General features: G+C 35.0%; 2 protein-coding genes across 2 annotated transcripts in view; one reads left to right on the top strand and one right to left on the bottom strand.

Annotated features, from left to right (window-relative positions):
• Positions 1 to 11,031, top strand: part of LOC117115540 (ataxin-10-like) — a 45,161-nt gene extending 34,130 nt beyond the window's left edge. Inside the window, exon 10 of the mRNA XM_033259380.1 lies at positions 9,672 to 11,031. The gene's annotated coding sequence lies outside the window, so the exon portion shown is untranslated. The remainder of the gene's footprint in view (positions 1 to 9,671) is intronic.
• Positions 1 to 16,115, bottom strand: part of LOC117115528 (protein Wnt-7b-like) — a 21,696-nt gene extending 5,581 nt beyond the window's left edge. Inside the window, exons 1-4 of the mRNA XM_033259368.1 lie at positions 15,717 to 16,115; positions 14,064 to 14,192; positions 11,049 to 12,630; positions 2,683 to 2,857 (exon numbers count right to left, since the gene is read on the bottom strand). Coding sequence (XP_033115259.1) covers positions 2,683 to 2,857; positions 11,049 to 11,119 — 246 coding nt within the window. The 5' untranslated portion in view covers positions 11,120 to 12,630; positions 14,064 to 14,192; positions 15,717 to 16,115. The remainder of the gene's footprint in view (positions 1 to 2,682; positions 2,858 to 11,048; positions 12,631 to 14,063; positions 14,193 to 15,716) is intronic.
• Positions 16,116 to 17,076: the final 961 nt, after the last annotated feature.

The raw sequence follows: 17,076 nt of genomic DNA, 5'->3' as shown, positions 1-17,076 counted from the left end.
ATATAGACGGGACGCATGCAGTAATTAAAATAAGGTATTTTTCTATAAAATTATTTTCCAATTAAGCCATAAACGATATTCAATCTGATTTTATGTGAGTGAACATTCTGTAATCTCACCGTGACCATTCGAAAGCAGTTCAAAAGTTAACAGAAAAATACATTATCAATTTACATAATCAAAAGTCACATCCGAGACTCTGTATTCATGTTCCTTATGTAATTTTTAACAGACGTTTCGACGAAGAACATAAACGACACACGTGATAATTTTACATAATCTATCATCTTCAGTAATGAAGCTATCCGAAGTGTCAATCAAACTAAACAATTGACCAATCAGAACAGGGCCAGGAATTTTACGCACTTGTCCAACAAATACGCGCGTTATTACAGGCCTACTGTGTTAAATATTCATTTCCCCCACCCCAAACGTGCTACGACAGAATGCATTGCAACTATACATTTATCCACCGCAGTTTAAGAATCAGGCAAAGCATATACAAACCCCAAAGCTGCGCGCATCAGACCAGAACCCTGACACACCAGTTAAGGCGTTGGCCAGACTCTGTACGCACCGGTAGCAGTGGCGTAGGCTTTAGCCAGAGGCCCCAGTCCTCTCCGAGATATTCATCAACATATTTTTTGACGCAATTCGGCCGAGCAGGGCCTTTTATAAGGAGCAATTTAAAAACATCAAAAACTTTTAATGTCAGACCCGAAGTGTGTGTGTGTGTGTGTGCGTGTGTGTGTGTGTGTTGGGGGTGTTTCCCGTACTCCACTGCACTGTACCTAGACCCCAATGGTAAGCCTTAGCCAGTGGACTCATGTCTCTTTGTTACGCCACTGACAGGTATAGTAATAGGATGTTAATATTTAACAGTGGATTTGGTCTGCTGTGAGTCACATTCATTAATCCTCAGAGTGCATAGGGAATGTTTCAACTGACCAGGGTACGATTCCCTTCACTCTACAAGATCGGATCCGACACAGTCATGCTGAGTCAGTTTAGTGAGTGGGGGTCTCCGAATTTGGCACATAAACGCATTTTATTTATAGATTTATAGTTTGTCCCAGATTACAGTTTTTTTTTTCCTTTTTTGTTTTTTTGTTTGTTTTGTTATACCACACTCATTGGATTTAGAGTGTAATTGTTGCTCGGTTAACGATAGGCCATGGAGTCCTATTCATATTTGTTCATTCTGCGCGATTAAAATGAAATAAAATGATGGAGGATTTTTCTAAACTCCGTTCTAAGGCATATACTAATGTAAATTAATAGCAGTCTATGTATTACTATCCATATTATATTTTGTATACCAGTAATTATTTTCATATCAGACATACCGGTACCTGAGCCTAGATTACCCAATAGTATAGCAGCTTGTTTTCTTAATGTACTTGTTTTTAACCACTTATTTGGTGGGTGGATTTTTAAACTGATTTTCTACATAGTGTGATAGCATCAGTGAGAGATAATCCGTGTAAATCCCAATGAGACAGCTATATCTGATCATTATGGTATGGTATGGTTCTTCACAAATAAATATTCAACATCTCAGAACGTATAGGCGCTTGTTCCCACGAGAGCGACACGAATATAGAAGTTTCCAGGTCTGATAATACTATTAGACTAGGTTTAGCGTGTTTATCTAGCCGAATATTTTTAACTAACCATAATTTTCATCGCGGAAATCCTTTAGGCATAATTAGGCTGTATGTTATACTACTATTACTATTCTTCACTCAGTCTGGGCTAAAAACTTGTTATGGTGAACTTCTATATACAATTTGGCTCAAAATACTTAAGTAGATTTTATAAGCCGTATCCTTAGGCCTATCCTCCATTAGGCAGTGTGAATAACAAGCCATTATCAGTGAAAACAAACGTGTACATCATATCCTTCTATACACATTTATTAGGCAAACTCCAGCCTATACTGAACTACTCACAATTGGTAGAAACGTTGTCCTTGTATTATTGAGTGAGGTTACCCTACGGGAACTATTTCCAACACTACCCCATATCATGTTCCTATCAACGCTTCGATCGGATAACAATTAGCATGAATCGGAACACAACATGATTAATGTAGTATGACATTAACTCTTAAATCATCCAGACGCGATGTGTTCCATCATGCTTCCTTGCACATGACGTTAAAATATTCTTCCATGAGAAAAAAACAAAACAAACATAAAGCAGGATAAAGAGCCTACTGTCGGAGATATACTGTACCAGACTGTACTAAAAGTTAATTATTACCTAACTTATTTGATACTAAAAGTAATTTGAACAAAACCAATATATGACCTAGACCTAGTGATGATCATGATGGTAATGATGATGATACTGATGAAGGTGTTGGCGACGATGATAATGATATTGATGATCATGATCATGATCATGATCATGATGATGGTAATGATGATCATGATCATTGTGATGAAGCCCAAATACACCACAATACTCAGCAAATAGTAACCTAAAATAAACCTAATTATTGGACTCAAAAGATGATGATTTACTGGACTGGACTCACGTTCAGTACTCATCAGTAGCCAGTAGTTCATCTAACTTTCCGAAATTAAGAAGCATAGAGTTGCCTTTTCGTTAAGAAAGATATATTAATGAGGAAATGGGAACGTCGTCAAAATACAGCTAAAAAAAAAAACAAAAAACCCAACGACCGTTCCTAAACTGGTATTCACATTCGGTCTTGCTTATTCGGATACCATCACTGATCGCCACCATGGCGTCCGGTCGACTTTGACAAATGTTCTTCTGCCGTTCATTTAACCCTGGTACCCTATCACATATGATGTTTGCACCCAAAGCAACAACTGACGAAAGAGCCCTATAAGAAAACATATTAACTATTAATTGAATATTAATAAATAGACAGTTCACTCTAAAAACTTTATTCACACTACGAGCTTTCGTTCACATTCTGAATTTGTCAAAAAATTTCTCTATGCCTAACCCATCTCTCTTGTTCAGATCAAGGAAATAAAAAACGACATCCGGCTACAGTAAAGCCACACAACACTACAGATATTTTGTGTATCTGACTTTAAAAAGAGGAACACGTTTTAAAAACAATTATCTGGTAATTAATACAACGTTTCAGTGTCGTCTCGTGAACATTATATCAAGTGATTAGATTGTTTTCGTTAAAGATCATGACGTGTTCCGACTTCTCCTTTCGTAATCCCTAGATAATATCATCTACCGACCGGTCACCTGCTCCACGGTCTCCTCTCTGCTTGAAGTACCTTCAGTCAATTGGATTACCTTGTTTGCCTAAATACTATCAACAGTATCGTTAAGATCCTGACAGTGTCGTTCATTTTGTTAATAATAATACTTGATCAAAATGATATATCTTTATCAGTTGGTTAATCTTCCAGCCGATGACCGAGTTTTTCATCGTGTACAGATTGTTACCTTTGCGTATGTCGCGACGCAATGAATACTTTTTAATGCTTTGTTTGTTGCACGTCTTAATATCTGAAAACGAGGCGCATCCAGCGGCGACCTGTGATTGATACTGCGCACGTCCGAAGGCGCGAATTCCCAGCCAGAAATTGAGCTTGACAGTCGCCGATTGGGGTGCTAATTGCTGGGTTAGATCAACACCGCCTAGAGAATAAACGCAAATATACCTGAATGTGCCATCATCAGTTGACAGCTAACAATAAATTAAATATAATATATGCAAAGGTGGGATTTTCATGATCAAAGATCGCACCCTATATCACATGCGGTCGTGAAAATTAATCCGGCAATTAAGTTTCGGGAAGTCATTTAAATTATATTATATCCTGAAACTTAGTTTTAACTAACAGTTGTGTGGCATCAAAGCGTGTCATGAGTTGAGACAAGCTGATAGTATATTTAAGAGTAGGAGCGTAAAGCCATATCTACTCACATAAAATGCGTAGTTCGCGCATTACCGTAAGTTTTGATTTTAAACCTACTCACGTTAAATTGTAGCACGACTGAATGACGAAATATCTTAGAATTAACCGGAATGTTGCACAGGTTAAGCGCATGATAACCAGCCTAGCACGATATTCTGTAGTTGTAATATATTCCTGTCAAAGGAACAGCAGAATAACCCGGCTGTTGGTCCAAGATTTCCACATTAATAAACCTCTTACGCTTCGATACATGTAGTGACAAGCATTACAATAATGAAACTCCCGAAAATACACTTTCAATCGCCAATTCAAACAATAGATTTGATTGGTCACTGCTATGTTGTTAAAACTTTCAGCGCTTATCCTCATTGGTGGAGACCAGCCGACTATATCGGCTAAGAAAACATTTTGCCTTAGGGGTCCATCTTAGTTTTAATAGTCTTTACTAATTTGTTTTTTTGAACAGTAGCGGTCAAAATTGAAAATGGAATAGATATAATAATATAAGTTGTTAATATTATTTCATCCGACAGGGGTCCGTAATTTTTTTTTTCAACCATAATCCCGATTAAAAGCTTTCCTAAAACCAAAATATGAATCCTGATAGGATTTCACATTCTGTACCCTACTGTTTCTTTAATTTGTTCCGGTTAGGAAATATTATTGATTAAGAAAATAACGAATAATCGGATACCCGTTTAAAGATAGTTGGAATGGTGCGTGGTTTTGCATACGGTACACTTTACTGTACAATAAGTCGACCAGAATTATTTTAACAAATAGGCCTCTTAGTGGATACCGGGATATACCGCTCTTGGTAGATTGGGTCTTTAAATATTAGACCTAGCCTATTTTTCAGTTGTCGTTTGTGATCATATGGATGGGGAGGGTGGGTGATTGATAACAACGGTTTCCATGGAGAAATCCAGAAGCAATTTGCAATTGACCGCTGTTGTTGTCAATGATATGACAAGCATATTTCCAATGAGCTGTAGGCCCACTTCACCGTAACGACCTTATAAATTGAAAACATCCTAATCATACAAATCAGTTCAACAAACATTAGTTGGAGTAATTCTGTGTTTGATTTTACAGCCCAAAATCATGGTATCAACAGGCTGAATTGTGCTTCGAATAAACTTGTCCTGTAAAATTCCCTTCATCAAAAATAATGAGAAAATTCTAAGCGGATGTGGTCACTCTTGTATTATTTCCGCCCATGTAACATTTCATGTAATTGAAATCGCATGAATAATCTAAATGAATGTTGTATTAGGCCTACAAAGTACAAGAAACTTGTTAATAATAGGGTAGGTCCGACTGAATTTGAAGCAACTATTCAGTAATATAGGCTATAAGAGGCTTTGATACAACTCTATTTTATAAGGCTTTCAAAGACTTGATATATAACGATGATTTGATTAACCATCAAAAAGAAATAAAACCTGACAAAATAGGCCTATTTAATATTATGAAAGGAAGGTTTGTTCGTTTGCTCACCATCCAAAACTTGTCACTTCGGTTCGAATATGGTTATTTTACTCCAAATCTCCAGTATAAAGGCCTGTCCAGACTATCAAAGTTTAGTTGATCAAAAGCTGTTGTCATAGTCACGATGTGTGATGTCATCATGACCATATTAGGCAAGTCAATATTTTGTCAACTAAAATTTGATAGTCTGGACAGGGCTTTAAGCTATGTCAAAATTATCAAAGGTTCTGACAAAAAACTTTTGTATGCCCATATATAGTCATAATGTGCCTATATATGGTCATGGTGTGATGTCATCATGACCATATTTAGGCATGTCACATGTTTTTGTCAAATAAAATTTGATAGACTGAACAGGGCTTAAGACTGGGTTAATAGAGCATAACACCTTGTAAATAATAATTGCTAACAGCGCACGATATTGAACCAAAACTGTCAATTTAAATCAGAATCATCAGTGTTGAAAGTATTAGGCCTATATCTTGATGTTCAGTCAGTCATTTGATTGACATTATCGTATCGATTGCATTATGTACATTTGAAATTATTCGATAAGCTGGTACAACTCCTATCTTGTGGTACGATTACTTCTTTTCACACCTGATTACGTCATGGGTAAGCAATCGCCATCCATGAAGTAACACCATTGGTTATAAATCAGGGTTGTCATGGGCTAAAATGCGCGGGCGCATTTTGTTCCTTTTGTTCAAACTGAATCAAGTCTTGAGGACTTTGATTTGGTTGGTTTTAGAAGTAGGTCATCTGCCCATCAGTCATCTATTATCGGCGCAATGATTACTAATGGAAAAAATATTAATCAATTAACCAATCAATTGACTAATTGTCACGGATGTTTGACTTTTGCTACGCAAACATTGAGTGATCGTTGAGATGAGATAGTAACGCTTTCACAGGCTATCATTGTCAAATAACGATAGAAGTATACATACCACTGGTCTAAATAACAAAATACTGTAGACCCATGAATGTGATCACCATTTTTCAATAAAACACAAATTATAAGTTCTGTCCACACTATTAAATTGTATGTAACTGTGACATGCCCATATTTGGGTGTCACATTCATCACACACATTTGTCCCATACAATTTGCCGGTGTGGACAGAGTTAAAGCGCATTGGACTTTTGTTGCAATGCGCTGTACAACCCTAGTGCATAAATTTCACGTTTTGTACATTGCCTCGTTACTCTTTATATTATTTGTTTTAAATATTGTCTTTATGAACGCACCGTCATTATGCTACGCGTGACGTGTGCGGCCGATGGAAAGGCGTATTTTTTTCAAATAAAATATTATTATTAATGGTACTTCACACGTCTGCTGATGGCATCACACACGCGTTCAGATTCTGGGAAAGTGTAAATTTAGTTACGGTAATGATTTTACGAAGTTTTTAAATTACTCCATGAATCATGGTGATTCTAACAATAAATGACGTCACATGTAGGCCTATTGATGGGACAATGACGTCTAGGCCTACTGTCTACGAGTTCAATGTCGAACAGTCACAATCACAATGTCATGATCGCGGAAATTAAGGCGTAAGAAATTTACCGCAAAATATCCACCCAAGGAAGACTCGGTATCAATGATATTACTATGTACAATGACTGGTCTTTAGGCACAGAAAGAATGTCACAGTTTGTCACATACATTCTCGACACCACCCTTCAAATTGCGCCCATCGACTGTCAGTCTCGGCTTTCAAGAAAGAAATCAACTATCAACATTTGAAACTGTACATATTTTTCTAACGCGGAAGGTGGTCCACCGCCCATAGTAATATCTTGTAGATTTAGTTAGCCCAGTCTCGTTCATCTAGGCTGACAGAACAAGTAATGTCTTAGCAAACCTATGCGGGAGATTCGTCTTTTTCTCCGCCGCGTTAATTGATGTGACAAAATTAACCAACACCTGCTCAGTTCTAACTGTGCATGCAACTGTTTTGTCCGTGGTGCCTAATTTTAAAGGACCGCCGAATTCTCTCTTTAATACATGATGAAAAGATTAGTGCAATGGAAGCCTAGATGTGATATTTGTATTCAATTGTTTTTGTTATCTATTGACCACATCTCATCCTTTTCCTCCATACACATTTCAGGACGGGTCATAACTTATGTATTGAGTCATGGTGGCCGTTTTGCTGTCGTTTTAATGTTGCCACAATGTATCTCATATTACCCCCTTCCTCAAAACGTCAAGAGGTGAGCGCGTGTCAACATAATGCGTAACTTTTCCCTGAATCATGCTGACTGTGCATCCATGCAGCAGACTATGTAGACCTAGTTGTCAAGTTTTATGAATTTCTCCAACCCTCCAATTCAGTGTCAAATGATGTAGGCGTGTTTTGCGCAGAATTCGCTGTTTCCTTAGAAACCAAAACACCGTTGAATAGGAAGTTTTTAAGATACTGCACATTGAGCATCGGTGAGGATCTTGCACTTAAAACTTTATTATTTTAATTCTTATTATTATATTATCATTTTTATAAAAATAATACTTGACATATAATAATATTCGTTTTATGTTGGGCAGTACTAGAAAAGGAGGTCTGCCTCAGATTTGGTAATTCTGTACTATAACCCCATTGGAAACATGTTGTCATTTGGCGACTTTCATGGGTTATCCGGGCGATTTTTTGTATCTTCTTCTTCGTTCAATCTGTCAACTTTTGTTTTGTACTCACTCTTTTGCCTTTGATGTTTGTGTTTTGTTTGCCGTATAGAAAAAAAAGGATACTGCAGTATAGTCAAACACCCCTTGAATAGAACTTGATACACAACTTAAAATCTTACATCTAATATTCATAAGTTCGTTTCTGATATACGAGTGAGTAGACACACAAAACTGGCAGAAACTTTACACCGGTGTTGCATCTGTGCCTAAAAATATTAGCTAATATTGGTTAGATTTCTTCTGAATAAAGCATGTTACACAGGTATTTGTGATCTTACATCAATATTAGCTATAGAAGTTGTGGTAAATATTTATTTACTTGCACTTTTACATCAGTGACACAATTTAAAAAAAATAAAGGTGCGTTCAAAAAACAAAAATTATACAAAAGATTACAATACACAACAAAAAAACAAAAAACAAAAAAAAATAACAGCGAAAAAAATAAAGCTAACTCAAAACCGCTTAAATTAACCCCTTCCTTCCTCCCCCTCCCTCCCTGAAAATTCAAATGCTATCCCTCGCCACAAAAGAACAAAACTTAACCCCTAATTTTCAGAATAATATTCTTAGTAGCTTCTTCCCTCCCCAAACAATGCATCTAGGCCTACCCCTTAAAAACTTAAATATCAAAAGTAACATCAAAACAGTAATGCAGGAAAGATATATTATGCTTAATAAAAAAATTAGTAAATCGAATTTGACAACCCATTAATCCACATTCGTAACAAATATTTTACTGTGCCACTTAGAATTCAACTTTTGTAGTAGACTTTTCTATAATGCTATGGAACGGTATAGAACAAGGCATAATTATGGATAGGACTCTGAAAATCCATATACGCTATACAATAATTCTTTTTGACTAATTCATTCAAATAGTTATTTCTCATTTACAACTAGGCCGATAGTACTAGGTATGCCTCGTTTAGCACACATTAGGACTTGGTTGACCTACAAAAAGTGTACATTACTGAAAATATTAACTTGATGGAAGTAAACCCAATCCGTAATTCCTATTGTATGTGTAACCACGTGAAATGTCTATTAAAAATTAACGACCGATACCACTCCATACTGTTTGTACAAACATGATGATATTATTTACTCAACGAGATTAAATTCTTTTACCTGTTTTGAGTCTATAGACGTATCGTTAATTCGTCTTTACATTATCAACAACACTCTGTTAAAGTGCCCACTCCACGCACCAGATTACATCAAAATAGATCCTATCTTGTGTTTTGTCCCTGCTTTATAATGATAATCGTAAGGCTAATAGTAATAATAATAATATATAAATATATTATTAATAGTAATAATAATGTAATATAATAAATATTAATATTTTTATATTACGGTACTATGACGCATGTTTGAGGCTACAGTAGCCTATACCTATTTGATATGAAATGCGTCACGTAAAGCACGCACATGCTACGGCACGGTGGCGTAAGCGCAACGATTTCTGTCATAAGTTTAGCATGTTTTAAAATTACGTTTGTATTTGAAATAAAGGGTTGGGTCATGCTTTCTTTTGTTTATTTTTTACTTTATAGGCCTCTACAGTTACAGATAACTTGAACTTCATGGAAGTCTGATAGTGATGAGCGGTGGCATAAAACTAAATTTTGGTCAAGGCCCACAGAGTCTGAATTAGCGCCGTGATGTTTCATTCTCAGCGTCAAGGTTGCTGTAAACGGATGTTCGAGCATAAAAAATAACAACATAAACCGAAATCATGTGTTTAAATATATAGAATATACCAGGTTATTATATTATTCAACGCTTATCTAAGAAACCGTAGCACAATCTGTCATTTTCAATTTTAATATGTGTCGACTTTTGCATAAATTGAAAGGATAGATGTTGTCCAGATATGATTACTGTACACTGAGAGTAAGGCGTGGTTAAGAATAATTATGAAATGGAATTAAAGTATAAACATGATTCTTACTCAGAATTTGATCAATGATTAAATAATATTCTTGGTTAAACCTAATATTAACTACTTTGCATCATATAACAGTATTAGGTTTTTTTTCTTCGTGTTAGGAAGAATTTAATTTCGCTTTTTTTTTAGTTCACACAGGCCAGCAGTAGCTTGAAGTAAGCCAATGTGATAAATAGGCTATTTTCAAAAATTAGGGTGAAGGGGAGATTTCGCGCCAACACCATTTTGACTGCGCGTCCTATTTAGTTTACAAAAGGGGATCCCCTATTTTAATATTGAATGACTCTTGTGATTCGTTTTTTGTAGTTACTCACTTAAAACCCTATAGGATATTTCAACATAGGGCTAGAGCTGAACAAAAGTAGCGTAACGGTGAAAATGATGAGGCCTATATCTACAATCAGATTGCTAGATAAGCCATGGGGAACATGAGCATAGGCTAATGTACGGATAACACATAAAAAAATAATGTCTCAAGACGTTATTATTAGGAAAAAGACACAAAAATCATATTGAAAAAATTAAAAAAAAATATCTGAAGCGGTTAGTGAGATACAGATTTTTGAATATTTAAAAACATGGGGAAAAGCTGAAAAAGTGTGGTTACGCCCTTTCCCCACATAAATCTGTATCCTCATAACCGCTCCAAACTTTTTCGTCAAATATGCTTTTTATGTCTTAGCATTTTTTCCTCCGGAACGCGACTTATAATGATTATTTCTATTGAAACGATTATGTTTTTGCTATTACAGTTTGTTTAATACAACATGATTAATTAGATTACCAGTCTAATTTAATGTGTTACGAAAGGAATACACGACTTTTATTATGCCCATATACTCATGGGTGTATATTTTTCAATTTAAAGCTTATAATTTCCTTAATAAATAGTGAGAAATCACTATATTAATTAGCACACACCAATAGATTATCGTTAATATTAATGTGGCCATCACACGAGCTAAACATATAATCGACTTACCTGATATAAGTTGATATTAAAATAAGAACTATCGCTGGACGAATTAAAGACCAACCAATATATAGCAGCATTTTGAATAATACCTTCAGATAAAAACAATTCCAGTGGTAAGGTAACAATTACTCAATTCTGCATCTGACGAAGACCATGAGGCTTTCTAATGTTGTGAAAACTCTTACAGTTTTACATTCTTTATAAACACATTGGTCCAAGTTAATTATTCCTGTCGGTACATAAGTGTTATTTATACAAACATCAGCGAATATCGTTACAAACGTAAACCCACACAATTAGTTCCGGCCAAAAATTGCCATTGTAATTCCAGGTTTGAGCAAACGTTATAAAAACTTTCAACAAGTCTAGAAAAGTTGATCGTTTACACTTCACTACAGCGCACGTGTGTAAATGCCACACAGTTACTATGTTACGCTTGAGCCTGTTCGCTTTTCTCCATGGGGTACTTTTTGGTTAATTATGTCACCTTGTTAACACCCCTTATTCCAGAATTTGAACACTTGAGTTCATGTTGAAGTTTGTACTTCTCTTTATGGTCATGACGTATAAGCTACTTTTATTGACCAATAGATATCGGCTTCATTACCCAATGATCTTTGCTCTTTATCCCAAGGCGTGTTGAGCAAATTCGTAGTTCATGCTCAACCGCTTAGCATTCTGTTCGCCCCGTGCAGTGGTCTGATCAAAAGCAAGCCGTCCTGGGCACGATGCTCAGAATCCCACGAGAGAAGACGTCAAAACAATCCTACTCAACGAAATCTTGTCCAATTTTCCAATTTATACCAGTCCTTGTATCATTCCGCGTTTATACATTTACACAAATTATTGCTTTGTTTCGTCACGCATAATTTTCTTTAGGCCCGACCTCCTGTAGAATCAGGTTGTAGATAACATCTTTAGTTGTCTCAAGTTGTGACACAGGATCACACATTAAAAACGAAGGTTGTCGTGTACTTTCCAAGTATTGTCCGTGTACAATTAATTAGTTGTTTAATTTGCTCCAGCCCTAAAACACTTGTCAACATACGGTTGGTAAAAGCTTATGAGGGGTTTTCTTGCCGTCTCATGCCCCTAGAGCCGAAGCCCTATATCCTCCCTTGGGATAAAGAAACACAGTTGATTTAAGAATTACCGCAAAGAGTTGAAAATTCTTATGAAAATATCTAGAATAAAGATGACAAGAACAGTCGACCGTGGACCTAGACAACATAGTGTGCTTACGTTCATTGCGTGGAGATGGAGGTGTGCGACTGATCTAGTCGGCGGAAATTAACAAGTTATCAGCTAATTTGCTTGTTCCACATACACCGGTTAAAGTCTCAAGAGACAGTTGACAATTGCGGCATGTCGTTATGTTGTCCACTGCATTTCAAATACAAATGTAGTCCAGGGGGTCGATGCCCAATCGTTTAAAACTGGATTGGTCAGCCTACGACCGACCGGAAATGTTCTATTAGGTGTACAAGCCTAGACCTAGTTGCCTGGATATAGCAGACGCAGCAAAATTCCTGAGCTTCCGTTAAACGTTATAATGCAGGCCCATTTTTGATTTTGGCTTTTATAGATCCTTTAAAAAAAAAATTAAACATGTCTGTTAAATGTTTCGCCTAGATAAAATTGATAATATCCCATACGCTTGACTACACCAATCTATTCACTAACCAAAAATAGCAATATAGGGTACTAAATTTGAAATCTAAGTTTTACACTAGCACCGTGTAAACATAAACAACATTATGTATATCGGTTGTATACACTCATTTGTATCGTAGTACAGAGGAAAGTTTGGAAACTAATCTGGAAACTTTTCCAACAAAAGGTGGCGCTCTGCCAAAATGCTGCTGATCACCACTGTACGGCTGTATTTAATATAAGACCCATACTGTACTTATTATTCATGACTAAATTATAAATAAAAAATTGTAGTATTGGAAAATCAACGCATGCTTCCTAATGTAAATAGATGAAAAGGAGGTAAATTAAAAACACACAAACACAATCCAAAATAATTATTTTTTATAAAGATTTAATTTGCCATTAAATAACAGAATGGTCAGGCCTAATGGTTAATGGTTTTAAATTTACCAAAATACAAAAAGTCTGTCCCTCAAAAAGCAAGCGTAGATATGTTTGGAAATGTGAAAGAAGAAAAAAAATAAAGATAAAAGTTCCAAGCTCAACTTCAGAAGAATCCTTGGGTATTTAAAAAAGCGTCCCATTAATTGGGTGTCTCCTGAAAAGAGGTGTCGCTGTTTAGGGACACTAACCGGAAAAATACTAAAGTTAATAGGAGTTTTGGCACGAAATTACTTCCCCATATGGGCTAAATGTGCCCAATAAGCGTCCCTTATTAGGAGTGTCTCTTTAGTAGGGATTAGATGTATAGTGTCAAAAGGTATCCTTCTTTTCGTGTACATTTAATAGGGTGTCGAATAAAGTGGGGGTGTCGCCTAAATGGGAGTGTCCCAAGGGAGGAGCTCTACTGTGGTATACGATTGTACAAACCATAGGCCTAAGTTATTTTTTAACATCACCATCATTAATATTATCATCACTATCTTTATTATTATCGTCTTGACTTCAGTTTATCTCAAGTTATAACTAAATTATAATCATTAGACCTCAAAAAGGTGATTTATTTTATAATTGATTTGCTGTAGGTCCAAAATATTAATGCCTGATGATGATGATTCGGCAAATATTTTTCTTGATTCGTTCCCAAACAAAATTTTACCAACACACTGGCCTTTAACACAACAGGTGCGTCTAACAGAGTGTCAGTTAATATTTAAAGTTTATGAAGTCCATTACTTGCTTTGTTTTATTTTAATTCAATCAAATAAGATTTATGGAACAAGTTGTTGTGATAGAGTTGATATGTTAAGTTGCGTTTAATAAAAGACAATTTGATGAACACATGGACTTTGTGAATTTATTCCATCGAGAATTACTCAAGATTAGTCATGTGATTCACTCTAAATAAAAATTCATAAAAGTTACCGTTTAGCGTACTGGACAATGAACAGTGCGCATGATCAGAAGTAAACCTCATCGGGATAAATACGCTACGCTGACAGTGTAGACTTTAGTCTGGCATTGCTATCCTCATAGTAAGTCAAACATGTTCTTCTAGTAAATAATTGTGAAAAGCACTGGAAAAATATTATCCTTAATAATATGGTAATATACGGTTCAGTAGGCCTATCTTTCAACGAATTCGAGTCAACTCGGCCCCAAGTCAACTCGGCCCCATGTCAACTCGGCTCCAAGTCAACTTGGCCCCAAGTCTACTCGGCCCTATGTCAACTCGGCCTCAAGTCAACTCGGCCCCAAGTCAACTCGCACCAATTTACTATGTATTTACTAAGAGATTTAATTGTAAAGCCAAAATTAGTGTTATAAATCGTTGCCTTTGTAATTTCTTTTTATTTACATCCACTTACAATAATTAAATCTGCATTAGTAAAAATAATATTAATAATAACAATATACTGTAAACAGGTATAATATAACTAATAATGATAATAACGATATGATGACAATAATAACGACATAATCATGACGAATACTAAATGAGTCAGATATTTTAAATATACATTATATGGATAGTTAAATATACATTATATATGTATATATTTGAATATATATATATATATATATATATATGTATGTATAAAAATCATGATATAATAGATTTAAACCTTCTTTATATATAAAGAATAATAGGAAACCATACCATATATAATATGGTCTTTAGAAACACTATAAAGCAATATTTAGACCTATCCTTATGGTATAGTTAAATATATATACCGTACATTATATAATAAAGTTAATATACATTTTAAATATAGATATATATATATATATATATATATATATATATATATGTATATATATATACACACATACACACTACTGAGGCAGATAACAACCGTTTTGTTTTATATTTATATAAATCATTATAGATTAATAGGTAAAGTCTACATCATATATATAAAAATAATAAGAAACAATACTATATAACAATATGAACTTTATTGGAGAAGAATTTCAGTATATTTAAATATGCCGAGAAATCAGTATGTTCATAACGTTATTTAGTTTTTATATTATGCCTTTAGTATTATTATTATTTTAAGTTTTATTTCTATAAATGCTGTTTTTATTGTTGTTAATGAAAAAAGAATAACAATGAAGGGACGATTTAAAACACTTTAATTTTGGCATAGGCCTAGTTTGTCTTTGCATTCATGTTTCTTTTGGTAATTATTTCGTAAATATACAGGGCCGAGTTGACTTGGGGCCGAGTTGACTTGGGTCGATTTGACATGGGGCCGAGTTGACTTGGGGCCGAGTTGATATGGGCCGAGTTGACATGGGGCCGAGTTGACCTAGGGCCAAGTTACTTGTGGTCGAGTTGACTTGGGGCCGACTTGACATGCTTCCTTTCAATTGAAACTTGCAACACCGAGTTTTGGTCCATAATTTATTCTAAAGTTGGAAATTGAAATTCTATTGACAATGTTGATAATAAAATCTAATTGATTTAGTTACGTAATGGTATTTTTTAATAGCCTATATGTCTCTTAAATCATAGGCCTATAGTGTTAATGAAATGAAGTGAAAAGCACGAAGACAAACACAGTTTACTTTGGTTTTCTGTAAACGTTACCAAGCATATTTCTTATTTACACACGTTTACGTTCGTGTACTGAGTACTAGTTAACTATAGTGTTCTTTCAAATCCGCCGGTACTAGTGGTAGCTGTAGTCCAAGTCCAAATCTGCCGACTCACCGGAAACGCGGCCACCACTTAATATGACTCCGCACAAGCTTGCACAGTGAGCTGGTTCGCATCAACGGTGTCCATAAGTGTGGAACTTCAAATTTAAATGAAGTCGGCAAGCATAAACAGCTCATTTAATTCCTCATTGTCTCTACCGTGTATGACATGCACTTTTGGCTCAAATGCAACGATACCAGTACGATTTTTTTTGCCTTTGATTGAGAACATGTTTCGGTGAATATATCCAAGGCTCTCAAGGGCATTTCATATTAATTTCGGATAAGAAAGTAGGTTAGATTTTCTAGGGAAAATTCATGTATTTACTGTACCTGCAATAAGTCAAATAAAAAAATATAACTTGCTAAACCAACTTGTAGAGGGCGGTAAAGATATACTGAGTTACGTCAGGTGATGGTTATGGATTTGTAACGTTTCAGAAACATTTCAATTGAATAGGAACATGAATGTATATAAATAGAATATGTATATGCTAATGATATAAATATGAATAAGAATGTGAATATGAATATGTACATGGATATGAATATATATTGAAGAGTGGGTTTGCATGTAGGCCTATGCTCCAAGTGAAATAAATTGTAAAAGCAATGAAAAAACGGTACAATCATTGAAAGTTGACTTGCGGAACACAGATTTATTAAGTTTATTTCCTGATGATGACATAATTAATGTCGAAATATTGAATCCCAACACGATGGCGTGTATTTCAATACTTGGAGTATGTATTATACTTTCTTATCTGAAATTAATCAGTGGACCTTTCGGTTTTTCAGATTTATTAAGCTATAACAAAATCAAACGGATATTATTTCGATAGATCCTGCTATCTTTATCAACGTTAAAGTGATATGAAAGTAGATACGGTTATGAAAATTAATGTCAATAAGAATGTGAATATGAAGAGGGATATGGATATGAATATAATATGGACAGTGCAAATGATGAATAGTAACATGAATATGTATATGAATATAGATATGGTTATGAATATGTATATAAATAAGAATGTGAATAGGTACGGTATATGAAGATGGATATGAATAGAACATGGATATGAACAAGTATATCAATATGAATAAGAATATGGATATGAATATAGATATGGATTAATATAAATAAGAATGTGAATAGGTTGAATGAAGGTGAATATGGATAGAATATGGATATGAAAATTGATATAAATATGAATAAGAATGGATATGA

Source organism: Anneissia japonica, unplaced genomic scaffold (genome assembly GCF_011630105.1).
Source record: "Anneissia japonica isolate Jap-2015-1 unplaced genomic scaffold, ASM1163010v1 scaffold287854_len485379_cov200, whole genome shotgun sequence".
Taxonomy (NCBI): domain Eukaryota; kingdom Metazoa; phylum Echinodermata; class Crinoidea; order Comatulida; family Comatulidae; genus Anneissia; species Anneissia japonica.
Note: the sequence above shows the minus strand (reverse complement) of the source record. Positions and strands in the feature narration are given on the sequence as shown.